Source organism: Myotis myotis, unplaced genomic scaffold, assembly GCF_014108235.1.
Source record: "Myotis myotis isolate mMyoMyo1 unplaced genomic scaffold, mMyoMyo1.p scaffold_m19_p_16, whole genome shotgun sequence".
NCBI lineage: Eukaryota > Metazoa > Chordata > Mammalia > Chiroptera > Vespertilionidae > Myotis > Myotis myotis.
In genome coordinates this window covers 10,150,651-10,177,859 of record NW_023416320.1, presented here as the reverse complement: position 1 = coordinate 10,177,859, position 27,209 = coordinate 10,150,651, and the positions used below count along the sequence as shown (strand labels likewise).

At 40.8% G+C, this 27,209-nt stretch overlaps 3 protein-coding genes across 7 annotated transcripts in view; 1 reads left to right on the top strand and 2 right to left on the bottom strand.

Annotated features, from left to right (window-relative positions):
• The window catches only part of POP1 (POP1 homolog, ribonuclease P/MRP subunit), a 32,787-nt gene extending 22,470 nt beyond the window's left edge, over positions 1 to 10,317 (bottom strand). The window contains exons 1-9 of the mRNA XM_036337841.1: positions 10,189 to 10,317; positions 7,791 to 7,934; positions 7,426 to 7,593; positions 6,225 to 6,400; positions 4,598 to 4,846; positions 3,159 to 3,246; positions 2,528 to 2,715; positions 1,310 to 1,566; positions 1,095 to 1,188 (exon numbers count right to left, since the gene is read on the bottom strand). Coding sequence (XP_036193734.1) covers positions 1,095 to 1,188; positions 1,310 to 1,566; positions 2,528 to 2,715; positions 3,159 to 3,246; positions 4,598 to 4,846; positions 6,225 to 6,400; positions 7,426 to 7,593; positions 7,791 to 7,932 — 1,362 coding nt within the window. The 5' untranslated portion in view covers positions 7,933 to 7,934; positions 10,189 to 10,317. The remainder of the gene's footprint in view (positions 1 to 1,094; positions 1,189 to 1,309; positions 1,567 to 2,527; positions 2,716 to 3,158; positions 3,247 to 4,597; positions 4,847 to 6,224; positions 6,401 to 7,425; positions 7,594 to 7,790; positions 7,935 to 10,188) is intronic.
• A 69-nt stretch (positions 10,318 to 10,386) lies between these two features.
• Positions 10,387 to 25,489, top strand: RIDA (reactive intermediate imine deaminase A homolog). Its single transcript, XM_036337837.1, has 6 exons — positions 10,387 to 10,560; positions 20,379 to 20,484; positions 22,581 to 22,635; positions 22,864 to 22,932; positions 23,898 to 23,953; positions 25,006 to 25,489. Exons 1-6 carry the CDS (start codon positions 10,496 to 10,498, stop codon positions 25,060 to 25,062), a joined length of 408 nt encoding a protein of 135 aa, XP_036193730.1. The 5' UTR covers positions 10,387 to 10,495; the 3' UTR covers positions 25,063 to 25,489.
• ERICH5 (glutamate rich 5) overlaps positions 18,738 to 27,209 on the bottom strand; it is a 29,313-nt gene continuing 20,841 nt past the window's right edge. For 3 of the 5 annotated variants that reach the window (XM_036337833.1, XM_036337836.1, XM_036337834.1), the window contains one exon: positions 18,740 to 19,375. Coding sequence is in view for 1 of the 5 variants with exons in the window: in XM_036337832.1 (XP_036193725.1) it covers positions 19,314 to 19,375 (62 nt within the window). In the remaining 4 variants the exon portion in view is untranslated. Of the gene's footprint in view, positions 19,376 to 27,209 lie in introns of all 5 variants that reach the window. The other 2 variants (XM_036337832.1, XM_036337831.1) reach the window with 2 other exon arrangements.

Sequence of the window (27,209 nt, the reverse complement as noted above, 5' to 3'; positions counted from 1 at the left end):
GGGAGAGGATTCTGTAGGGAAATGAGACGGATGTGGAAACCTGAAGAATGAGGAAGTTTAGCCAAGCAGAGTGGTGGAGGTGGAAGGTTCAAGCAGGTGGGGAAAAAAAGCAGGTGCAAAGGCTCTCGAGGAGATGGAATCTCCAGGAGAAAGGAGGCCAGGCTGGCTGAGGTGCAGAGTTGAGAGACGAGGCAGAAAGGCACAGGTTACACAGTCACCTTCGGGGCTTTGGATTTTATCGCAGACACGATTCAAGAGACCAGGCAAGAATAGGAGTGGGTGAGGCTGGTGGGGAAGCAGTGGAGAGAGAGAGAGAAGTAGCCTTTCTCTTTTAAAGTATTTTTCTTCTAAAAGCCCAAACGCTGCTCGGACCTGTCATCGTCCCTGACCATGTCACGTCTGTGAGAGGCACAGGCGCTGAAAGGCGCAGGGCACTGACACAGCAAGACAAACGTGAGCCCGGAGCGTCTGACTGCTCATCTGGTCTCCGCTCTCTGGACCTGTGCGGTCCCCACGCCACGGTTACCGGAATGTAATTTCCAGTTCCTTAAAATTCAGTAAAGGTGGAAATGCAGCTCCTGAGTCCTACTGGCCGCGTTTCAAGTGCTCGATGCGACACGTGGCCAGTGCTACCACCCTGGACAGCACAGGCACGGCGCCCTCACAGGAAGGCCTGCTAGACAGCGCTGCACGGGACACACGGCTCCTTGCCTCTCAGCGGCCACAGAACCTTAAAACTCACCCCAGAAAATACGCATCACACAAGTACCAACAAAACAATGGCCGTACACTGGGGGTTTTAAGGGCTCTGTTGCCTGTTTATGGAGGAGAAGGTAAGGCCCTTCTGCAAACTCACAAGCTGCAAGAATAACTCGTCCTTAAATCAGAACAAGTCGGTTCACTTATCACACTCACTTAGATTTGTTCATGCAGGAGAAGTAAGAGATGACAAAGTCCTTGATCATAAGCGTACGGAGAGAAATAAACACTTATAGGCCAGGGCCCAAAATGTTACCAAACTGTATGTGAAGTGTCACAGGTGCGCGAGGAAAGACAGGACTGGAACGTATCGTTACAGTCACGGTGAATCTTACGGTGTGGACAGCGGCAGCTTGCAGAGCGTCGGTGAGGATGGCGTGGGAGAGGGGACCGATCAGGCGGAACCTGTTGATCTCCATCGTCAAATCACTGAAAGAGAGAGGAAAAAGTCTGAAAAGGGAAACTTCCACGATATATACGACGGCTGTGGCCACAGGCAGAAGCAGAGGAAGCCTTCAAAGCAAATGTTCTGAGCGAATGCCACCTGTACCTGATCACGATGCCTGTGGTGGTGGAGCTCCAAGAATGCGGTTCATGTGCAGCTCTAGTTCCGTCCCCCATAAATTTTTTAACCGGTTTAGCGTTTTCTCCATCGTCCTTCCGTTTTCTTTTCTTGCCAATTTTCTCATCGGGCAGTTTCGCTTGGCTTTTTTCTTGGGCTGGTGCCAGAAGGGGGTCAGGGATGCAGGTAGTTGATTCGACCGGTTCCATACACTGGCACGCTGCTTTTATTTCCTCCAAAATATCCTAAGGACATACGTAAACATTTTACTTTTGAAGTTTAAAATGTAAATACGTTACAGATTTAAGGTGGTTTAGTCTATTTTTTTCCCCTCCCTTTAAAAATTTACATTTGTATTCCTTCGCAAATTAAACTAAATTCATCATTATCAAAATGGGGTTTGGGTTCTTCTGAGTAGTGCATGGCACTTGGAACAACAACAAAAAAAAGGATTATGTCAAAGATTAATGAAAACAATACGACTGCTCTGACCAAATATTTTAAAATGAGTTTAAGCCCCGACTGATGTGGCTCAGTTGGTTGGAACATCGTCCTATACCTCAAAAGGTAGCGGGTTTGATTCCTGGTCAGGGCACATGCCCTAGTTACAGGTTCGATCCTGGTCAGAGTGTGTGCAGGAGGCAACTGATCAATGTTTCTCTCTCACATCAATGTTTCTCTCTCTCACACAAAAATCATTTAAAAAAAAAATGAGTTTAAGGAGAAAATTTACCATCTGCCAAATAAATCAGTGAGTATGCTAAAAAAGAGAAAGAGAGAGACTAAGCTAAATGCAGTGTTAAAAATCTTCAGACTTAATCAAAACAACTTCTCATCAAATAGGCTCTACCAAGCACCTGGCCACCAGGGAACCAATTCAGGCATGGTGGAAGCATTTGTCCAAAGGCAACATTTCAAGCCATTTGCCTAATAAGGTTGGTTTTCATCTCTACTTATGGCTTACTAAAAAAGTGAGGGGTCAAGATTTACTTCATGTAATATACATGCAACTTTCTTCCCTACATTCAAATACCAAGCTACCAGCCAAACTTCTACGCCACTTAAATGTCTATGGTATTGATTTCCAACAGTCATCAAGAATGCAGACATATGTAATACCCTTTGTATTACTTTAAGCAATAAAAAAAAAAAAAAAAAAAAAGAATGCAGGGACGAGTGACGGGGAGACAAGCTCAGGGATAGTACCTGTTTAAGCGTTGGGTGAAGCCAGATCCACAACTGCCTGCTCTCAGAGGTGTCCCCAGGGGTCCTCTCCGGCTTCCAAATGAATGAAACAGGCCCCAGCATGCCTCGGGGGTACTGATGTGCCCGGTAAAGCAGGAGACTTCCCTGGCGCTTTCCAGACAAGCAGTGAACTGCTGCAAAAGTCAACCCTGACAGAAACGAAAACAAAATCCCATTATTTCAAGTGTTGAGACTGCAGTAGTATTTCCCGACAGCTAGACTATTATTGATTGTCTCTCTCCGGGTCGGGGTGCAAAGTCTAGGTTCTGATCACTGCTTGGATCAAAGTGGCACACAGTAAGTTCTCCATAAATACTTTATGGAATGAGTGGTTTAATGAGTTTTCCTTTTCTGCCTACCTACACTCACTCCATCAGCATAATGACCTTCTCACTTTACACTTGACAAGGTTAGAACTGATTTAAAAGCCGCCCTAAGCTTTCCTTTAATTAACATACTCAATGGAGAACAAAAACTCTCTCATGCATTTTTATATATGTTTAAATTACCAAACACTTACAGCACTGACACGTCTTCATGAAAGAAAGAAATAATCAGACCAATATAGGACTCAGATTTGAAACAAGTTTACCTGTGTCTATGCTACACATTGGAGAAAGTGCCTTTAGTATTTCTTCCTCTTTGCCCTTCAACTCCAAACAACAGTAGTAGGATAAATCCTGCACAGAGAGAGAGAGAGAGAGAGAGAGAGAGAGAGAGAGAGAGATATCATTAAAAACGTAGCCATTTACACGGGGAAATTGCAAGAAGCCAAAAGTCACATGAGAAAAACTCCCAGAGTCCAAGACACAGAACAGATTGCTATGTAAAGCTATCATTTCACAAGTCAAAATCTGAAACCTGTCTGTTCCTGTTACATCAGCAAATATTCTTAAACCAATTTGAATCAAAATAAAAATGAATTTCCATTTAAATAGGTTATAGTTTTCTACTTTTTATAAATAAAAAAAAATCTGTGTTGTGTCCCACATTCAAAGACAAGGTCTAAGCAGAATGTAAAAACTGCTGCCTCTAAGTAAAGACTTATTCTTCCCCGAAATCTACGTTAGAAATGAGAGTCATGATGCTCCAAATAATTTATGCCATATTTCTCCCATGCTCATTCTTGACTATAATATAGATTCAAATTGATACAAGGTACAAGGGAAAATGAGAGTAAGACCTTACCAATGAAAAAAGATAAAGACAGATCAAACTGAGCTAGTAAAATCAATATGTTAAAGAACTGTAACAGTGTACAGTCAAAAAAGCATTACCAAGTGCCAGGGGCTGGGCTAACTCCTTACGCGGACTGTCATTTAACCTTCCCAACACCTGATGACCCAGGTGCCATTTGTTCTCGGATTTCACAGATGAGGGCAGTGGGACAGACTGTTACTGAACAAAGCCACATGACCAGAAAGTGGAGAAGCCAGCGTTCACGACAGGCTCCCACTGAATCATAAACATCTGGAACAGTGTTCGAAGACTGCTCAGGGTCCATCGATGGTTCTCAGATACCTGTGACTGGTCAATGACTACCTACTGAACCAAGGCTGAATACATCTCGGGCATGACCAACAAAACCCCGCATGATCGCTAGAACTGACCGCACCCTCATGTTAGCCTCGCTCTGACTCTCTGCACTCTCGTCGGGTGGAATTTAGTTCAATTCTTCCCTGCTCCCTGGCTTCCTTCTGCCTCCCCCACTCTCCCACTTTCTTACTCCTTAGAACTCTGCTCAAACAACACTGCCATGGGGAAGCTTTCTCGGCCCCCTGTTACGCATGCTCATGGTGTTCTATGTATCCCTTACCACTGCCTATTTGGCTAATTGTTTGATTAATGTCAGTCTCCCCTAATACCTTTACATTTCGTCTCCAGCATCTAGCAAAGTGCCTGGTGCTCAGTAATTATTTTTAAAATAAATAATCTCAGAGATAGGGCTTTGGCATTACCACGAACTGTTCTAAACGTCTCTATCTGAAACGGTCTAAACAAATATAAAAGAAAACGAACTGGAAAGCAGACCTGAAGGAGGCACCGTTGTGTCATGGCTCGATAGCAGGCCCGGTGGCTCTTGACTGTCGGCCTCTCCCCGAGGCAGTAGCCCCACTGCTTGACCATGTGAAACCGTTTGGCGTGCCAGATGTGAGTTTCTAACCATCTGTTCTTCCTCTGCCTACGGTTAAATTCCAGCATCCGGTTGATGTGACATCTTCGAGCTTTATGGCACTTGTTTTTTGAATGTTCTTTCTTCTGATGCACTGCTTTCTCTGCCTGTAGTTTCAAGAAGAGAAGCAGAACCAGTGTGCGACCATTTCAAAACAAAGTTAAGTGTTAGGAACTCAAACTTAAACTAACTTTAGATTAAGTGGAGCACATTAGTTTGCTTAAATGTTTAACTTGGTGACTTCCCCAATGGAAGCTGAGATGGGGGCAATGGAAAGAGTGCAGATTTTAGAGGTGGAAAACCTAAGGAAGCACATCCTGACACTTACTAAATGGGCAAGCTTCATGGAGTACGAAGATTAGACTAGTTATAACATGTTCACCACAGGCACTCAAGCTTAGTGTGGCTGTTAAGAGTATATTAGAGAGCAACAGGGAATACACCCTATACTAGCTTTTTGTTGTTATTTTTTATTGTTTTTTAACCTCTAAGATTATAGCTAAATCTAAAATTTAGAACCAAAAACATAGAAGTGAGGAAAACTACACATTTCATGTCAGTTAGGTACTGAGAGGTAAGTGCTAAATGTTAGCATTGGGAAACAGACTTCACATTAAGTCTAGAAACTATGAAATTCCTGTGTAGTTTTTACAATTCATCTCTTCCATAGCCAAGCTAAACTTATGTGGAAAAAACTCTTCATTAGTTTGTGGGCCCCTTACAAATAAGGACTTGACCTTGATGAACTCTAACCCTACAACCAACATAGTATGCACTGGTACATAGAAGGTACATTACAAAGAAATTCTGAATCAACTAATAAAGACATGGGTAGCTTAGACAATCTCAGAAAGTCCAAGCCAAAAACAATTAGACTTGAAAAAAATTTAAATTCAAGCTCAATTTTTCAACATTGAAAAAGTCAAAAGGCAAGTGCTAAGCAATGATGCTACCTTTTTTTTTTTTAACCTTCCAACTCTAAGCCCAAAATGCAGAGTTAAAATTGCTTATCTGGTAAGAAGGTCAGTATTATATTTTAAATATGACAGGGAAATGTCAACTTTTTAACACCATTAAAAGGGGCTCCATGCCCGGCTGGCAGGGCTCAGTGGTTGAGCATCGACCTATAAACCAGGAGGTCATGGGTTCAATTTCCAGGTGGCAGGCTCAATCCTCAGTACGGGGCATGAGGAGACAGCCGATCAATGAATCTCATCATTGATGTCTCCCTCTCTCTCTCTCTGAAAAATCAATAAAAATATTTTTTAAAAGGGGGGGTTCCAACTGTTATAGTTAGAAGCAGCCGTAATGTACAACTATTTGGTAGATGATAAGGAGGTGGGAGGGGGATAAATCATGAGAACAAAATATGCAAAGTCAGCCTGTTGTTTTTGGTTTTCATTTTAACAAATTCTATTAGGTGAACACTTCCCATTTTCTCTTAGGAACTACTAACCTAAACATTACACCAAGTAAACCGTATACCTCTTTCTGCGCAATCTCCTGCAGCCGTCTCGGAAGGCGTTTGACATTGTGGCTCATGGCTCTTCGCCTCATGTGCCGTGGCAGAGTCTGGAAAACCAGTGAATTTGAAGACTTCTGAGTCACTGCTTTCAACATAGCGCTGATTTCAGCAGCTCGGGCCTGAGCAAAAGTAGACGCTGTCGAAGCAAAGAGGACTGTCATTAAAAACTAGCCTTGAATCAACACTGTCCTGCTACATTTCAGAAGAAAAAAAGATTTGAAGTACATGAGCTTATGATTCACCCACCACCCCCACCCCTGATTAGTGCTTATTTCTGTATTATAAGATTATGAAACTATTCTTCAACTTTTGTTTTTTCAAGTTTTCTATAAGAATTCGGCGCCACTTTCTCATTAAAAATAAAAAAGTTTTAAAGACAAGATTACAAAAAAAAGCTTTTTAAGACAGAGAACCACATACAATACAATAACAACCATTTTTAAGTATAATAAATCACACAAGAAAACAAAAAAATGTTCAATCCCAGCTTTTAGTACCAAAAACAAAACAAAACAAATCAAAGAAAAAACAAAATTTTAACAATGGTTTTGATTCCAAGAATTTTTTCCTTAACATTTTCTTCTTTTTTCAAATATGTGACCATAGTTTTCTTTATTGAAAAATACTTTTTTTTTAAGAGTAAATAGTAAATAGAGTACTGGGGAAAGTTAAGTGAACTCCTCTAAGAAGGTATACAGAGAAGCACCCATAAGGTCCGTACAAGAAGTATGGGCCATGTGGTAGGGGTAAGAGTGGTGGGGCGATGGGGGATGAGCTGGCAAGGACCTGGAGAAGGGGATTTAAAGATCTGGGTTGCCTTGAAAGTGCATTAAATTTGGTTTCATCTTTGGAGAATTCCATGCCGAGGGGTGTAAATGGCATTTCCTATTTTAAGAGAGAGTGGGGAAAAGATTTTAAGACAAAGTAGAACAGTTCACAAATAAGGGCTTTTAAGAAGAGAGGTAAGGAAAAGGAGAGGAACTGAAGAAGGGAGAGCAATCAGGCTCAAATCCAAAGGGAGGGGAGAAAGGCTTGGCACAGGAGGAGGAGAGGTATACGGGGAGGAAGGGCCAAGACATAGCTAGGACGTTCGAAATCTGGCTGCATGAGCAACAAAGAGCTCACAGTGCAACCAAACCTCACTTCTTTACAAACACCTACCTGTTATGTACTTTGGAATCTCCTGAGACGTGCCCTCGGGACCCGCTTTCCATCCTCCCTTCTTTCTAAACGTTACTTTGGAGGAAGATTGCTCATTCCCATCAGGCCTAGATGGTGAATAGTGGGCCATTTTGGCTTGCTGCTGTCGTGAAGTTCCAGAAGAAGGATCTAATATATTAAAAAAAAAAAAAAAAAAGAAAGAAAGAAAGATGTCACTCTTATCAGGAATAAGGATTACAGTGGAGAATATCTGTTGGGGTGAACTGAAATTTTCCCCCACTCTGCACGTGCCCACGAATGACCCCCAAAATACCCAAAGCAATTTGCTCCAAATGGGAGTGGAGAGAGCACTGTGTGTATCTCACCTAGTTTCTGAGCTCGGAAAGGTTTCCCACCTCCATTAAGGTGCTTTTCACCTCTCTCAGGCACAAAGCCAGAGGATAAAGTCACATTGGTGGGCTGGTTTCTCATCTTCTTAGCATGTTTTCTTTCTTTTGCGTTAGACATTTCTGGAAATAAAGTAATAAATTAATACAGGGAAAGGGAACGTCCATTCAAAAATAAATGTAATAAATATTCATAACTCAATATATAATAAATCTTTCTTATAGGTGGATTGATATAAAAATGTTATCGTGATACTTATTTACTACAGAAATTCATAACCAGGACAATCTCTAGGGGAGCCATGAATGGTATTAACACCAAAAACTTGATTCAATAGAAAAAAATGTTTTATTGTTGGAAGAGACTATATTAGTACATTCCAGTTTGCGCTTTCAAATAATTAATTCATAAACCTATGTTGACACTGCAAAAAGTCGACGTTTCTCTCTCATCAATGTTTCTAACTCCCTATCCCTCTCCCTTCCTCTCTGTGAAAAAAATCAACTATATATATATATATATATATATATATATATATGTATTTTAAATCTTTTAAAGAAAATTCTTAGGTGAACATAAGCCACTTGAATCAATGAAATATAGAACACACTATTCTGATATAACCTCTACAAAAACTGAACATAAATTATTGATGTTTTCATTTCTACTACTGCGATGAGGCCAGCGGCACCTTTAATTTGTAACAGCTAAAAAATTTCCATTTGAAGGGCGAAAAATAAAGGACAAAAACCTAGTGGGGCCTGATGGATTTACTCAGTAATTCTCAAACTTGACATCCCCCCCTTTTTTTTCCTCAATAGTTTCAAATACCTGTTTTCTATTTTGAAATGAAATTCACTCATAGCATAACCTACCAGTTATAACCTGTAACTTTTGCCAACACATGCCTTACAATATGTGCTCTCACTGTAATGTAAAGAAAATAAATTTAGCCCTGACCAGTTTGGCTCAGTGGATAGAGCGTCAGCCTGCGGACTGAAGGGTCCCAGGTTCGATTCCGGTCAAGGGCATGTACCTTGGTTGCGGGCACATCCCCAGTGGGGAGTGTGCAGGAGGCAGCTGATCGATGTTTCTAACTCTCTATCCCACTCCCTTCCTCTCTGTAAAAAATCAATAAAAAATATTTTAAAAAAAGAAAAAAAATTTAATATGTATTTCAATATTTCACAACTGTACCAGATGACATTATGAAACAATAAAAATGCTCTGAAAGGTCTGGAGCCAGAAGTAGAAAAGCCAAAACCTTAGCAGTAGGTAGGACAAAATGAGGGGGAGTAAACAGGACTTTCTTATATTGCATTTTAGGAGCAGGGCAGGACTGGGATCTTGCCTGTCCTTTTCACTACTGCACCCCAGCACCTAGCAGGGTGTCTTGCACAAAGTAGGGGCTCAGTATCTATTTGTTGACTGCATCCGTGCACGCATACATGAAAGAGGGAAGCGTGCTACAATGCACTATAAACAGAATGAAAACATATTCAGCCAACTATCACCCCTTCCGACACCGCATGTCTGAGTACCTGCCAAGAAAACAGCCCTGGGGCCATGTGCTGGATCAAGATCACTATCTGCCTTTTTTTTTAAATTATTATTATTATTATTATTATTTATTATTATTAAATATCTATCCACTGAGCCAAACCAGCTAGGGCACCATCTGCCTTTCTGAAATCAGATCCCAGCCCCTAGAAGAGAAAGGAACATGGGAGGGGCTGGCAGGTCGAAAACGCCCAGCTCTCCGCGTCCCCTGGGAGTGACCCACCTTGCAGCTTTAGGGCAGCGATTTTCAACCCGTGTGCCGCGAGGACTTTTAAGACATACAATACCTGACTCCGTAATCAGGGACACTGACCTCTTTTCCCTTAGATTGCCAATAAAAAATGACAACTGCCAGCACAACAATAGCTGCCTGGTCTGAATGAATCAAAATTAGACCTATTTTCGTCAGACCAGCAAAACCAAAAAATTATATATGTGTGTGTGTGTGCCCGCGTGCGCGCGCTATGGAATTTTAGTAATTAGTTCGTGTGTGCCAGCAGATGAAAAAGGTTGAAAATGGCTGCTTTAGGGTGTAAGGAGAGGGGGTACACGCCCGTTCCCAGAAAGGGCTCCGCCTAATGTGGCCATGCAGCAAAATGACAGAGTCAGGGAGCTCCGGGCAGGAGCAAAGCTGGTGCAGCCGGCAAGACAGGCCCAGGAGCTGGCAGCAGGGGAAGGGGAGGAAAGGGGAGGTCGGCCGGGTCTGGGAGTGGGGGGCGCAGTGCGCTGGTGCCAGGGGAGGGATCCCCCTCTTCCCCCCCCTCCTCGCCCTCACACACACGCTCCCCTAGAGACCACCAGTCCCTCACGACCCACCTGCCAGTCGATCCGAGGCAGAAAACTAGGGCTTCCCAGGTCAGAATGACAAGGTTCTGCGGCAGTCCCCTCCGAAACGACGTGCGCTGCGAGCGAGCTGGAGGGCGCATGCGCCGTGCGGCGGCTGCCTCCACGTGGCCCGGGGCCGCGCAGAGACTACAACTCCCAGAATGCCGTGCGAACCCGCCGGGGCGGAGCGTTTCTGCAGGGATTGCCCGGTGCTGGTTCGTCCCGGGCGGTGAGACGCGAACGGCGTGAGTGCACGGGATTGTTCTCTCCGAGGGGCCTGAAGAGAAAAGGGTTAGCCATGTCGTCCTTAATCAGAAAGGTGATCAGCACCACGAAAGCCCCAAAGGCCATTGGTCCCTACAGGTAATTCAACGTGTGGAGCGGGCCGGACCCCATTGGCGTGCGGGATCGGGGGTACGGGACTGAGCCCCCCGGGATCCGAGCTGGGGAGGACCTCGGGGTTCATCCGCAACCTCATCCAACACGCGAGGAAACCTAACCAGGGAAAGGGGGCAACGCACCCGGAGACCCACAGTGAGTTAGGAGCACAATGGGAGGGGGACCTGCGCTCCCCGGGACTTCGTCCAGACGTGGGGCGCCTCGCTAGCAGCCAGCCAGCCAGCAAGTGACTCCGGTTGGAAGTGGTCTGTTTTCGAACTTTTTTCTTTCTTTCTTTCTTTCTTTTTAACAGCTTTGGGGAACTAAATTCACATACACCCAAAATCCATCCCTTTGTACAATTCAGTGACTTTTACTGTACTCACAAAAAAGTGTAGCCATCGCCACTATGTGATCTCAGAACATTTTATCACCTGGAAAAGATACCCTATACCCACTAGCAGTCACTCCCTTTCACCTCTTCCCTCAGCCCCTGGCAACCGCTAATCCGCTGTGGGTCTCTCTAGATTTGCCTGTTCTGGACATTTCCTGTACTAAATGGAATCCTACAATATGGAGTCCTTGGTAACATCTTTCACTTAGCACCGGCATTTTCAACCTTTTTCATTTCATAGCGCACATAAACTAATTACTAAAATTCTGTGGCACACCAAAAAATATACTTTTGCCAGTCTGGCCAAAAAAAAAAAAAAAAATTAGGTATCGTTTTGATTCATTAACTCTGGACAGATGATGTTGTGTTGGCTGTTGTCCTTTCTGTTATTTGACAGTCTAAGGGAAAAGAGGGTCAGTGCCCCTGACTAAATAGTCCGGTATTGGGTGTTCTGAAAATTATTGCGCACACTGGTTGAAAATCGCTGATTTAGCATAATGTTTGGCTAACCCTCTGTTAATGCGAAGGAGTAAACCCTATGCACAGATGCTTAGCAAATCCCTGCACAGCTACCTAAGATACTAGTTTTTACAGCACCTATACAAATGCTTTGTGATGTTTTGAATTCATTTGCTCATACTTACTTCCCACTAGTAAAGTCAAATGCAAATCATGACTAAGATCGTTTCTAAGGGTGCCCGCGTGTTCTAGGTAAATACACATACTGGTTAGAAAGTCTGTCCTGGGCATGTTTATTTCCACTTGTCAGAAGCGCTGCTAAATAGAAAAGTCGATTCCTTTTATAAGAGACTTTATTTTCTTAAAATGTCTAACCTTTAAACTACTGGATCTTATATGCATTCCTGTAGACTTTTACTTTCCTAATATAATTTTTGTTATTTTTAATTCTTCACTAAACTATATTCTGTAACCATTTCTCCTTTTTAAAATAGTCCATAGTGTTGGTTCACTGTTAAAAGGACTACAGCTTGTAAACTTACGCAGCGGGAACACATGAACTTTGACAGATATGTATTGAGTATCCACCATCTGCCAAGCACTTCAAGGGATACAAAAATGTGTAAGAAGCAAAAAAAGAAACATTTTAATTGAGTATGTTGTGTGGCAGGCACCATTACAACCACCTTCTTCTCTGAATCCCATTCCCATTTTACAAAAAGAAAACTGAAGCTTGAAGTGAACTTGTCCAAGATCAGTCTGTGAATGAAAGTGACAGCTTGTTTTGAACAGTTCTAGCTCCCTTTTCTATTCCAACAGTCATGAAAAATAGCACTTCTGTGTGGCAGAGCAATAACTGTTCTCGTAGGGTTAGAAGTAAAATGCAAAGGCAGTGAGGGGTACAGGAGGTGGGGAGTGGGGCAAGGGGCAAAAGAGGAAAAGAAAAAAAAATTGATGCTAACCTTTAGGAAGAAAAAGACTTAGGAAGACTCCTCGTGGGAGGTAGTCTTTGAGTTGGGTTTTGAAGGTTGGGTTTGCCATTACAATACTGTTGTAAAGTTTGATTTTTAAATTACAGTTGACCCCTGAACAACATGGGTTGACCGGTGGGAGTCCACTTATGCACAGCTTTTTTTTCAATACTGTAAATGTATTTTCCTAATAACATTTTCTTTTCTCTAGCTTACTTTATTGTAAGAATACGGTTTATAGTACATATACAAAATATGTGTCAATCACCTGTAAGGCCTCTTTCGGTCAATAGTAGGCTATTAGTAGTTAAGGTTTTGGGAAGTCAGAAGTTACACGTGATTTTTCCGATGTTGTGGGGGTGGGTGCCCCTATCCTCACATTGTTCAAGGATCACGTGTACTCTGTTAAAGACATCAACAGGAAGTCATGGGGGGAAGCCATTCCAGATAAAGGAAATGACTTGAGGCACAGAGGTAGAAGAATATATGGCATAAAGGTCTGTGGAGGAAGTTTTAGTGATCCAAGCACCATTTTTTCTCTTTTTTTTATTCATTTGCCAAATCTGTGTACCACCTATATTATAATTTACTTGACACTTGTCATTGAGATGGCTTACTTAATTTACAAAGGCAACTTTACAACCGTACTCTAAGTAGAAAACGACCCAATAGAAGGTAACAGTAAAAAATAAACTCGAGTAAACCAACAATGTTATTAAATTCCAGCTAGATCCTGCAGTGGGCTCAGAACCCAAGGCCTGCTCTCTCTTTGGTGAAGGTGATAGGTTTCTTTAGCTTGATTTCTGAAAGGGATGTTGTTTCTCCCTGTAATCAGAGGACTGACGTTCTAATCGCTAACACTTCCTGATGCTTGCTCAGCACTAGGCACTGTTCTAAGTGCTGTATGTGCACAGGTACTTCCCAGCCTCGTTTTTCAGATGAAGGAGAAGAATCGAAAAGGAATCCTTTCCTTGCTGTGACTCAGTGTTTATGTATGACTTACATTTGAACTTTGGGAAACACTGGGTAGGAGTTAGACTTTGAATTTTTGTTTTGCTTTTTGCTAAAAATTAGCTTTTAGCCAAGTCTGGATTGTGATGGTTTCCAATAATAAACTAAAGAGTATAAACTCTATTTGGTATGCAGTGAGGAGCCATCACATGTTTTTAAAGAGGAAGTAACATGATCAGATCTCTCTCCCTCTTTTTTATTTTTTTATACTTGTCTGGAGGTGACTGGCAGCAATGGCTAAGTTAGTCATGCTGCTAATTCACCTCCACAGGTTTGTTTAGCACATCACAAATATCTTTTCTCTTGACACAGATCAGATCTCTCTTAAGAAGAGAATTATAGTAATTTGAGAAGACATTAAGAATAGTTAAGGGAGTATACAATAAAAGTAAAAATCAGTCATCTTTTTTCTTCTGCCCTGATCCTTCTCCCTCAATCACCCAATGGTTTTACTTCCGTGACCCTTAACAAAAACAAAGGGGTTATAGCCCGGCTGATGTGACTCAGTGGTTGAATGTCAACCCATGAGCCAGGAGGTCACGGTTCAATTCCCAGTCCAGGCACATGCCCAGACTTCCTCCTCGATCCCCAGTAGGGAGCATGCAAAAGGCAGTCGATCAATAATTCTCTCTCATCATTGATGTTTCTATCCCTCTCGCCCTGTCCCTCTCTCTGAAATCAACACATTTTTTTAAAAAAAGGGGTAGAGGATTATAAAGCCTGGAGCGTACACCTTCTTCCAGTATGTACTTTGTTCAAGAAAGAAAGCATGAGAGTAATATCCCTGATTGATTCAAAGGCAGGGCTCAACTACCTGTAAAGCTGCAACAAAAAAGAGGAATCTTTATGAGAATATGCAAGTAGGACGAGGGGAAAGCCATCAACCAGAGCTCATTGTGTGGGGACTTTTCGGGACATTGTGCATCTTGTGCTTTTCTGTATCCAAAGATGATACAAGGCCACTTCACATGGTACGAGTTTTCAATATTTTATGGAGAAAAAAAAATTCCAACTAACAATTTATATCCTGAAGAAGTGAATTGGACACGTTTTATAACCATTTGGAAACAAGAGTTTTGGTGCATGGAGTGCACTTTTTGAAAATTCTGGGTCCTCTCCAGGAGGAATTCAGATGTGTTGAACTTTCAGTCCCTGGCATTGGGATGGATGGGGTGTTGTCACTAATTAGCTAATCAGTCAGCACATTTCAGGGAGACTTCAGGTCAGAACCTTGAGAGATTGCCACACCACGTTGCTATTGCATTGCTTTTGCTAGCACACCATCCAATAGTAATAATGTTGAAGTGATGGTCCAGGAGGCACAGATTATGATGTGAGAATTAATACCAGGTTTTTTTTGAAGAGTTTTATTACCCTTTGACTTGGTTGTAGAACAACATGCTTTTACATTTTCTGGAGCCTAATGACTTGTCTATAGGTAGGATTCTTATGCCCAGGACGTGTCAGCTATCCAGTTATGTTTGTGAACAACCTCTACTAACTCATAAGAGATAACTCGCCGAAACCGGTTTGGCTCAGTGGATAGAGCGTCGGCCTGTGGACTGAAAGGTCCCAGGTTCGATTCCGGTCAAGGGCATGTACCTGGGTTGCGGGCACATCCCCAGTAGGAGATGTGCAGGAGGCAGCTGATCGATGTTTCTCTCTCATCGGTGTTTCTAACTCTCTATCTCTCTCCCTTCCTCTCTGTAAAAAATCAATAAAATATATTTTAAAAAAAAATCCTCATCAGAGGATTTAAAAAAAAAAAAAGAGATAACTCACATAGCTCTGATCATCTCAGAAGTCCAGGGCTTATTTTAGATTTTCTGAGAATAAATGAGTTCCTTTTTATGGTGGAAAAAATATTTTAATGATAATGCGTATGGGCTTAAACTACATTTCAGATATGGGGAAGGTTAAAGGTACTTTTTGAAGGGCCGAGGATAGCCTCATTCTGCACAGAACAGTTAATAAAGACAATGCTAGCTGGCAGTACTATTTAACCCAAGAAAAGCTGACACATTAACAAACTCAGCAGTTACCTATGTGTGGGCTAGGGTGAAGCCAGATGGTGGAGAAGAATTCCCAGACTGTCTAAATCCTGTTACCAAGTTTAAAGTTAACCTCTTCAGTTCTCCACAACCCACACTAAAAGCCAGTAGGTCCTCCAAAAAAGATACTTTAGTGAAAGTCCAGGTTGTTGAAGCTGCCAAGTGGTTAGAGAACAAAACATCAAGAAGTTACCATGTTCCCGCTATGTGTAAGGAATCACCCAGGCCAGGGGTCCTCAAACTACGGCCCGCAGGCCACATGCAAATACAAATATTGTATTTGTTCCCGTTTTTGTTTTTTTACTTCAAAATAAGATATGTGCAGTATGCATAGGAATTTGTTCATAGTTGTTTTTTTTAAACTATAGTCCGGCCCTCCAACGGTCTGAGGGACAGTGAGCTGGCCCCGTTTAAAAAGTTTGAGGACCCCTGACCTAGGCCCTGCACAGCCAGAGACATAAGAAGGCACTGCCCCTGCCTTCAAGGAGTTTACAGTCGGGCACACCCGGGAGTTAGGATAAGAATAGAACTAACTATATCCCCCTGTGCCTGGTATAAGAAAGGCTTTACCAGAGGACCTCTGGGGCTCAGAAGACAGAAAGGCTTAGCTTTGCTTAGGAAAAACGTGTGTGTGTGTGTGTGTGTGTGTGTGTGTGTGTGTGTGTGTGAGAGAGAGAGATGGTTTTCAATGTAGTTGTGTTTACAGTAGCAAAATATTGGAATCAATGTAAATAGTTAAAGTAGATGCAGACAATGAAATGTGCCACTGTCAAAAGAATGAGGAAGCAGTCTACACATGGAGTTGTCCCCCCAAAATGTATACACACACTTTGAATAATTATAAACGCAGTGTTTATTAAAATACATTTCATTTTCTGAATTGAGCTATCAGTTGTTGAAGTGTTTATACATTTTTGGGAGACACCCTGTATATGTCTGGGAAAATCATGATATACTGTGGAGTGAATAAAGCATACTAGGTGTAGTGTAAATGGGGAGAGAACATTTTTATTCACATGTGCATGAGGAAACTTTGGGAGAATGTATAGAGAAGAGTAATGGTTATCTGTAGGGCTGGGAACTGAAAAGATAGAGGATAAGGATAGAAGAGAGACTTTACACTGTGATTCTTTGTATAGTTTCTGGATGTTTGAACCATGTGAATGTTCTCTTGTTTAAAAAATTATAAATTTTATATTTAAAAGTATAAAGGAAAAAATTTTTTAAACATTCCCCCCCCCCCCCCCCCCCCCGCAAAAGAAAAATTCCCTTGTTCCTATGGGCCCAGGCAGCCAATAGTCTAATTTCTGCTGCTATTCCTTTATCTTTTCTAGAATTTCATATAAATAGAATCAAATAATATATAGCCTTTAGTTGAATCTATCTGTGGTTGTTTTAAAAAAATTTTAATTTTTGCTGTCAATAATAATGATGTTCTTAATATTCATGTAAAGTCTTTAGACTTTTAATTTTTCTTGCCTGGGAAAGAAAATGCTGGATTGTATGTTAAAATTTTAAGAAACTGCCAAACTATTTTCCAAAGTGTCTATACTATTTACATTCCCATCAACAATGTATGAGGGTTCCAGGAGCCCCACATCCTCACCAATATTTACTGTCAATCATGTCCTATTGTGTGTGGTGGTGTCTTATTGTGGTTCTGGTTTACATTTCTGTAAATAGCTAATATGTTGGGTGTCTTTCATATGCAGAACTCCCTAGCTCTTCATAGGTCTTCTTTTATCTGTTCAAATCATTTGCCCACTTTTTTTTCATACTTCACCTATTTATTCAAAGTATCCATCACTGGACCACCCTGAGTTCAAACATTTTCTCAAACTTTAACTTAAGAATCATGATGAAGAAGATGTCTAACCAATGGCATGGGAACAGTGTGCACTGTACCATCCCAGGTAATGTGGCTTCTGAGGATTCAGGGACGCCCTGGGAGAACCGCTGCCTTAGATCATGGCAGAGTTTTTCTGTAGAAAGATCAGTTTACAGAAGCATCGCATACTCTTTCTAGAGTAGTTAGTCCGATATAATCTGGACATGCCTGAGATGATCACAGGCTTCAACAGACTCCTCAAGTTCAACAGGTAACGCATATATGAGAAAGAGCCCTTGAAGTCCCTGGGCAGACTAGGCAGACAAGCAATCAGTAAGAAGTTAGAGCTGTGGGCATATTATACACTTCAGCTAACACTTACAATAGCACTCTGAAAGTCTCCTTGTCTCAGAGTCTTTGATTCCACTAGAAAATAACTCTTAAGAAAGAAAGAAAAGAACTCTTGTTTTCAAGGCCATTTCTCCTCCTGTTAAACACATTTTAAATGGTGAATCTGAAAAGGGAGAGTCCCAAGTGCCAGGAACAAACAGAGAAATCGAATCAGAGCCAAAAGAATGAGCTGAAATATGAAGTCCATGGGGATTTGAGACCTAGATACAGGCCCTAGGGGCTGGAGTCCTAAAATTCCTACTTTAGAAGACAATGTCCTGGGTGTGTAAGTTTGAGGTACTGGGAAGAGACCCCTCAACAGCCTAGGAAGGGCTACAGTGAGAAGCGGTGGAAGAGGACTAGGAAACTCCACTAGCCTGGCAAAGCAGTAAGAAAGGTTGCTGCATGTCCTGGGGCCTTGTGTTATACTGTATGCAGAACACATCAAAGGCAGAGAGAAACCCTTAACATCAAACAGGGAGGAAACAGACTACCTAGAAAGGCAAGACATCACTGACAGCAAACACCAAGTCAGCAATGACCAAGGCAGAGGACCATAAAGAATTCTTCAAAGTGGAAAAAAAATAATATAAACAAGCCCCTGCTGGAAACACACACACACACACACACACACACACTATACCGCAATAAGGAGTGTGTGCAAAAAATCATGTAAGTAAATCTAAATAAGCCTGACTGTGAAGAAACTAAAAATATACGAAGTTGGGGGCTAGGGGCTTGGGAAGAGGTGAAGTGGAAATGCGGTAGAACTAAAATAGAACTAACAGGAGAGGAGAGCTGAGTTGGAGTTCTAAGTCCTCGTACTACTCAGAGGAAGCTGGATAAACGTGAGAATTTAAGTCAAATATGTATGTAATAATGCAAGAGTAATTACTAAATTAGAAAAAATATGTTATTGCCAAACCAGAATTTTAGGAAATAAGAAAAACTCAATCAATACTTCAGAAGTCAGAAAAGGGGAGAGTCAAAGAATAAGACATGGAAAAGCTAAGAATAAGATAACAGAAATAATTAAGTATATGAATGAACACATTATTTTAAACAGATTAAACTCTCCCAATTTAAAAAGGATGCTTAGACTAGGAGGAATATTAGAATTAAAAGAAAATTAAAATTAATTCCACAAAAATCAACATCAGTTAGAAGGGTGCTACTGTTTCTCTTAAATAAAGAGCTGGAGCAGTGAGCACAATGGTTTTTAACACCCCGGTGGCCGAAACAATCCCGTAGACTGCTACAAGCTTTCTGGGCTCCCTGATTCACCAAGTTTTACATAAGCGGCAAGTGGCCTCCAAATTCCACAGAGCAAAGAGGCTTGTTCTTTGGAGAATCAGTGAATTTATCTGCAATAGAAAACAACTTTATATTCTCCCTTTTTGTAATTTATTTTTTTTAGAGAAGCTCTTAACAGGTCAGTGATTCAAATAAAGTGTGGCTCTTAAGACAATGGAAAGACTTCTTTCATGATCATTAGGCCAGTCTTTGATGCTAATGTAAAAGCAGTGATTCACAGCGACCTAGGGAGCGCCTTCCTTCACCAAAGCAGCAAAACCAGCCGTGTTACCAGGCGCTCCGGCGGTTTTAATGACAAGCCACGTTTCACTGTTTGATCTCTATGGTCTTTCCCGTTTCCAAGGTGGGTTCGCAAAACAATTCTTGATGGCATCAGCATGCTCTGAAAGGACAAAAAAGAGAACCAGCTTCACTAAGAAGCATCAGAATTCCATTCGGGTACATGCTGAAAGAAAACAGCATTACTTTCACATAACAATTCCTTTAAAGCCTTGACTTGAGAGACTTGAAGAATGTCACCGAAAGAGGCCTTCATTGTTCCGCTCCCAATCACAAATCATCCAGAGTTCAGAGAGCTTCACCAAGGCCTCTCCTATCATATCACGAATTGCTTACAAGATTTTGTAAAATATGGCTTTTGTGTTGGGGTGAATCTCTCCTATCATATCATTAATCTTGCTTACACGATTTTGTAAAACAAGGCTTTTGTGTTGGGGTGAAAACAGATTTAGGGAAGGTTCTAGCCTTTTTAAAATTAAGCCACCTTCTTAGCAAAACAGTGCCTACTGCCCAGATACTTCCTGGCTGGGCAGACATAGAGGCTTCTCCAGCTTTGTTGGTTCTGGCTTCTATTAGCAAGAACCTTGCCAGCAAGAAAAAGCATTGTATCCCTGCACACTCAATCTTTAGAGCAAGATCAGAGGACACACAATTTTTGTCCTACTTTTTCTTTTTTATTGTATTTTTAAAACATGTTTCCATTTAAACGAGACTCTGCATAAATACAGATGGCATGGTAAATTTTCCTTAATTCTTTTCCATGAAAAACTGGTATATCTCCATATGTAGCAACAATGAAAACGGAACATAAACTATTTATACTTCATTTGCCCATTTTTTATTGGGTTATTTGTCTTCGTATTATTGTTATAAGAGTTTTTTTATACATTCTGTAGACAAGTCCTTTTTAAGGTATATGTTTTACAAATATTTTCTCCGTGTGACTTGTGTTTCGTTTTCCTGATGACATTTTTCAGTAAGCAAAAGGTTTCAATTTTAATAAAGTTGATCATTTTTTTAATTTTACATTTTGTGCTTGTGTCCTAGCAAAGAAATCTTTCAGCCCTGCATTTTCTGTTTCTATTTTATCTATCTGTTCACTGCAGTCAAGCTGTGTTAGTCGACAGGACCCTTTACATCTCAGGACAGCTGGGCATGGACCCTTCCAGTGGACAGCTTGTGCCAGGAGGGGTGAAAGAGGAAGCTAAACAAGTAGGTCATTTTCCACATTTGATGTTTTCTTCCCTATTACTTTTTAATTTTGAGGAGTATTAAAAACCCACTTGGCTGGTTTGTTTTAGATAAATTACCAGATAAATGCTTTTTAAGTTACTTACTGATTGATTTAAGACAATTGCATGTCAGTAGAAAGGGGGGAAAAATTAATTTTTTAAAATTGATTTTAGAAAGAGAAAGGGGGGGAGAGGGAGAGGGAGAAGGAGAGGGAGGGAGGGAGGGAGAGAAAGGGAGAGAGAGAGAGAGAGAGAGAGGGGGAGAGAGAGAGAGAGAGAGAGAAACATCTATTTGCTATTCTAACTTGTTTATGCATTTATTCGTTGATTCTTGTATGTGCCCTGACCAGGGATCGAACTTGCAACCTTATCGTATTGAGCTACCCAGTCAGGGCAAAAGTTGGAAATTTAATGAATCATTTAACAACCAACCAGTAAAACAAATATACAAACAAAAAGATTATTCCTTCCAAAGTGACTTTAAATCTGAATTACTGGCTGTTAACTAAGCTTATTATAGTAATCATTTCACAATAATACTTCTATCAAATTATCATGTTATACACCTACAACTAGTACAATGTTATATGTCAATTATATTTTAATAAAACTGGGGGTGGGAGCCCCTGAATTAATGAAATCAGATAGCACCTTGCCACTTCCATAGGATTGGGAAATTTTTTTTATCAGGACCACTGACGCACATAAACAACCTCACCACCACAGAAGTAGAAGTCAGCATTTGTTAGTAAGAGAAAAATATCAAAGATTACATGCAGTATGTTTTCTAAGTAATACTGGGGAATACAGTTTAATCCAATAAGTGGAATTAAGTTATAATTTAATGCATTCATGGAGTCATTTGTAATATCCATAAAGATCCGGTTAAATCATAATTTTTTTTAAAAAAAGCTTCCTAAACTGGTCTACCTTTTTAATTTTTTAAAAATATAGTTTTATCGATTTCAGAAAGGAAGGGAGAGGGAGAGAGAATAGAAACACAAATGATGAAAGAGAATCATCATTGACAGCTGCCTCCTGCATGCCTCCCATTGGGGATCGAGCCCACAACCCTAGGTATGTACCCCAACCTGGAATCAAACCACAGCCTCCTGGTTCATAGGTTGATGCTCAACTACTGAGCCACACTGGCTGGGCAGTTCAATAATTCTTATAAGTGAATCGCTTCTTGGCCTTCCTCCAATTGAATGATCTGCCTGAAATGGGATGAGCCATGATCTCCTTTTGTGAATAAAAAGTCGCTTCCTCAGTGCTAGAATGTGTGAAGTTCAGTAAACTAAAACAGAAATGATTTCTGGGGTTCCTATGCTCTATCACTTTGCTACCATAAGTATGAGCTAACAGGCATTAAAACATGTTTTCTTTTAAAGTAATATTTGATTTTGAAGAGTTCTTTTTCCTTTTTCTCAAAAAATCAATAAGTATTAGTAAATTATATATGTTTGGCACTCTGGCCTTTGGAAAAACACCAATTTTTCACCTTTGTCTTTAACATTATTTTGTCAATTCATTCTTCCTCTCTGCTTTACTAGTCACATTATAATATTTGATGATTTTTTTTGTTCTTTAAAAAATAATTAATCTAAATAGGTAACACATAAATGAGGCAAAAAATTCAAAAGCTATAAAAAGAATATGCAGTGAAAAGATATATCCCACCCTTAGTCCCCCTCTTCCCAGGTTCCTTCATTATTGTTCTTTATACCAGTATGTCCTTCCACAGACAGTCATTGCCTACCCCGGCATAAATGTACACACACACACACACACACACACTTATGACTTATTGTGCATGCTATTCTGCATCTTGGTTTTATTTCATCATGTAACTCTGTATGTGTTGACCTTTTCATATTAATTTAGTTGTATAGATCTAGTGTGATTTATTTTAGATTTATTTAGAGGTGGCCTAGAAAGAGTATAATTTCCTAAAAGAGGGACATTTTTCTGCAACATAAGCAATTGAAGGAAGTATTAGCAAAAGATGATTGATTGGATGGAATTACTGCTTTAATGTAACATCCATGCCTTAGGCCTTCTTGCCTTGCTTCACAGGCTCTTACAAACATGGGTGAAATTCTGAAAGCTGCAGGCTGTGACTTCAGTAATGGTGAGCAACTTGGTATTACTCCCGTTTCTGTTGGGTATTTCTTTGCTCTCTTTGGAGAACACATGACATCCCATAATATGTCATGCCATATCTTTGTTGCTTATTAAAATAATTTTAATTTCAGTCCCATTTTAATCAAGACAGTCATAGAACTATACATTGTTTTTTAAGTAATGTTTTGGATTAGACCAAAAAGCTAACCGTAATGACAATGTATGTATCTTCTAGTGGTCAAAACAACTGTTTTGCTGGCTGACATAAATGACTTCAATACTGTCAATGATATCTACAAAGAGTGTAAGTAATTCAGTTTTATTGCCATTTTCCATTTTAAATAGAAATGAATGTATTAGCTTCAATGAGTATGCATTATGAATTAAGAGAGGAGATGCTAAAAAAAAAATGGTCATATAGTGTGCCTCCATGAGAAAATCCAAGACATTTATTTATATTCTATTCCCTAGAATAATGTACTACAGCCCTATAAATCCATTTTCCTAAAGCTTAATTTTGTTACACCTTTATCAGGCTTTTTAAGCCCTCCTAATGGTTTTTGAACATAGATTGTATTTATTATCACTATGATATGGTCTAGCCACCATCTCTTTTTTGGCTCTCAGAATCATCAACTGTTTAGTGACTGAACATTTCTGTGCTTGGCTTCCTCATATATAAAACAGGGATAAAACCTAATAGGGTTGTTGGAATGCCTCAGAGAGTCAATACAACTATATAAACATATTAGAACAGATGCCATTGTGTTGGAAGCACTTAGTAAATGTTATCTATCTATTAACATTGTTGTCTTCATGGAGAATATGGGTGTCCCTACCAACTGGTGAGATGAGACTAAGGTGTAACTTGGAAAAAGCATCATTTTGTACTATGGTGAAGAAATGGCTAGAGGAAACCGAAGTGACAGACGCGGTGCCTGCCAGAATCGCTGGGGATGGGCAGCTCTTCCCCATTTAGATAATTGTTTTATAACTTTAAAAATAACCCCCTTCACATCAAATAAGATCAAAGTGAGTATTTTCACTTTCCCCCCCGAAAACAAAGACATTTTAAAAAGTACTAGAATATTGCATAGGACTCATATGGCAAAATATTTTACCAAACAAACACGAGTGTGACTCCTTTGTCTGGTGTCGCACGTATCTAAGGACCAAGAAGCCTGTGAAGCGCTTCCCAGAGCTCAGGTTCTGCAGGGCTGGGTACCAATACAGCATCTGAGAGCTAAAACGCAATTCTGTTACATGCAGATTTCAAGAGCCATTTTCCCGCGAGAGCTGCTTACCAGGTTGCTGCTTTGCCTAGAGTAAGTACACCTTAAGATGTCTAATGTGCACAATTTTAAATTTCTATCTACACTGCTTTCTGAAGAGAACAAACTAAGCCCTGTAGCAGGAAACTCCTTTAAAAGAAGCAGCAGTTCCAGCTTTCCAGGGACTTAAGGTCTAAAAGGAAACACTCAGTATTACATGCATGGGGTGGCAGAGATTAAGAGGATGTCCGACTTCCGGTTTAGGCAGTCGGACATCCCTCTCACAATCCGGGACCGCTGGTTCCTAACTGCTCATCTGCCTGCCTGCCTGATCGCCCCTAACTGTACCCCACCCCCCCACCGGCCTGGTCACCCCACGCAGCCTGCTATTCAGTCATTTGGTCATCCCTCACTAACCCCCCTGCCAGCTCCACACAGCCTGCTGTTCGGTCATTACTGTTACTGTGACGGTGTCCCAGACAATTTGCATATTCCTCTATTATTAGTATAGATGGGTATAGCAGCAGGCGCTCTGAACTTGGAGGCACAGGTGTGGGTGTGAACCTCGACCATTTAGCTTTGTGTCCTGGGACAGGCTGAATAACCTCTCTAACATCAGTGTGTCAACCTCTGAACTGAGGAGAGAACCCTGTCTGACAGCCGCTGTGCGAGCCACAGGAGCTGATGCACACGAACGCGATCAGCATGGCCGCCCGCCTTTCAGAGGCTCGCAGTGAAGGTCTCCCTCTCCTTGCCTTCTTTGAAGAGTTCAATGTTAGCCCAGCTGGCGGGGCTCAGCAGTTGAGTGTCGACCCACGAACCAAAAGGTCACCGGTTTGATTCCCAGTCAGTCACATGCCCAGTTTGCGGGCGCCATCCCCAGTAGGGGTGCATGCAGGAGGCAGCTGATGGATGCTGTTCTCTCTCATCGATGTTTCTATCTCTCCCCCTTCCTCTCTCTCTAAAAATCAATAAAACCGTATTTAACAACAAAAAGAAGTTTAATGTTAAAAATGCTGTATTGCTGTATGTTTTTCGTAGGCATTATGGCGCTCTCCTAATTCGTAAACAATGGCCTTCACATTGCCCGTTCCTTTTCCTCACAGGGAGGCCGTGTTGAGATTGAAGCCGTAGCTGTCCAAGGCCCTCTCACATCAGCATGACTATAAGTGGGCCCGGGGTTACTGAGTCTGGAATTCTAATAATTTTTGTGAATTAACATCTTAATTTTTACAATCGATGTTGGAAAGTATAAGACTGACTAAAATATCTGAAGTATTATGGAAATACCATTATAATAAGGGCAATTGAACATGAATTGAAAATGAGGTGATGAATCCGGTTAGTGATATAAATTTCATTTATGCATACTCATAAGTGAGAAAAAAAGAGTATAGCTAATTCAGTTAAACCCTTTTAATTTAATGTTGTGAAATATTCAATTCTCATGTCAGATATATGATTCTGCTTTTACTTGAGTAAAATTAAAAATTTAAGTTTGAATGGTAGACGTAAAGGAGAAGAAAGTGGACCAAAATTCTATATAGCTAATATTTTTCTAATGGAAATAAAGTAGACATGCAGATTTTCCATGGTGTGATTCTGTTCTCTTATTTTTTTTAACAGTTTAATTTCTACATTAGAGCACATTACCTGATTAAAGATATGGGACCATGAAGTTAAAATGCCAACTATTTTTTTCTCAAAACTTATTTCTGACTTCGTCTAAAAGGCTACATACAGCATGATCCCAACTGTATGACATCCTGGAAAAGGCCAAAAAACAAAAAAGATTAGTGGTTGCCAAGGATTTGGGGGACATGGAAGGTGAGGGATGCATAGGTGGAGCACAGGAGTTTTTAAGGCGGGGAAACTATTCTGTGTGATACCGTAATGGTGGATACGTGTCATTATGCAATTGTCAAGAACCATGGAATGCACAACCCCAAGCGAAGCCTAATATAAACTAGAGAAGTCATCAATTGTAACAAATGTATCACACTAATGAAGGATCTTAGTAATAGGGGAACTGCACAGTGGGGAGGAGGAGAATTTTGGTACACTCTATGTAAAAATGCCCTATAACATTTAAGTCTTTTTGTTAGAGACTTTAGTAATGCAGTCTGTGGTAGAGCCTTAAGTGAAAGGTTTCCCCTTCCATTGAAAAAATGTTGCTCATTCACCTGACCCATGTTCCTAAGTGGTTAAAGCATCAGCCCACTCACCAAGGGTTGTGGGTAGAATTCCTGGTCAAGGGCACATACCTGGGTTGCTGGTTTGCTCCCCACCCCCAGTGGGGGGTACATGCAGGAGGCAACCAGTTGATGTGACTCTCTCTCACATCAATGTTTCTCTCTCTCCCCCTTCCCCACCCCCTTCACTGTCTCTGAAAAGCAATGGGGGGAAAATATCCGCATGTGAGGATTAACAACAACAACAAGTTTTGCTCATAGTTAAATGGAATCTCCTACAAATATAAAGACAGGAAAATCAATAAGTGACAAACATCTCCCCCAACAAAATGTGCCTAGAAAAATATTGACAGGTGATGAAATTTGTTGAGGATAACACCTGGAATTAAGTTACCCATCAAACCCAGTTTATTATTAACTACTTCATAGTTATCAAAGAAGCTATTCATGTATACTCAGGGTTTAAAAAAGGACCACCACCAATACTTTCGAAGCCCAGCATAAGCCATTCTCAGCCCATTTTCCTCGCTTTTCCCAAAGATCACTGCAATCCTAAATTTTGGGTTAATCATTCTTGCTTTTCTTGATAGTTTTGCCACACAGAAGTTACGCATACAAATGATCATTTAGTTTTGCCTGCTTTTGTATTATATATTGCTAAGGCCATACTGAATATAGTCAACTTACTTGCTTTTTTCACTCAGTATGGGTTGTGGTTTTAAATATTTTTTAACATTTTAGACATTTCATGATCATTTATTTAATGATAAACACTTCAAAGAGATTGCTGTCTGAATGTTTGATAGGCTAACGTAAGTGTTCCTTTTCAGATGTAACAAAGTCTAGTGACTCTCCTTCAGAGTGGAAAGAAGACTCAAACTTCAACCCAGCCACTAACAAGCCAACAGCTTGGGTACCAGCAGTTTATTTCCAGCTCTTTAACTCTAGGGTTTGAATTTCCAGTCAAGACCTATCCATAAGTATGCTCCTTAGGCCCAGCCTAGACAGAGGATCTGATTTCCTGGCTATAGTGATTGATTTAGGAAGGGGCCCCTAACCTGAGCTGGACCAATCAGAGGCTTTGCCAGAGATATCAAGGAGCTGGAGATAATAGGATT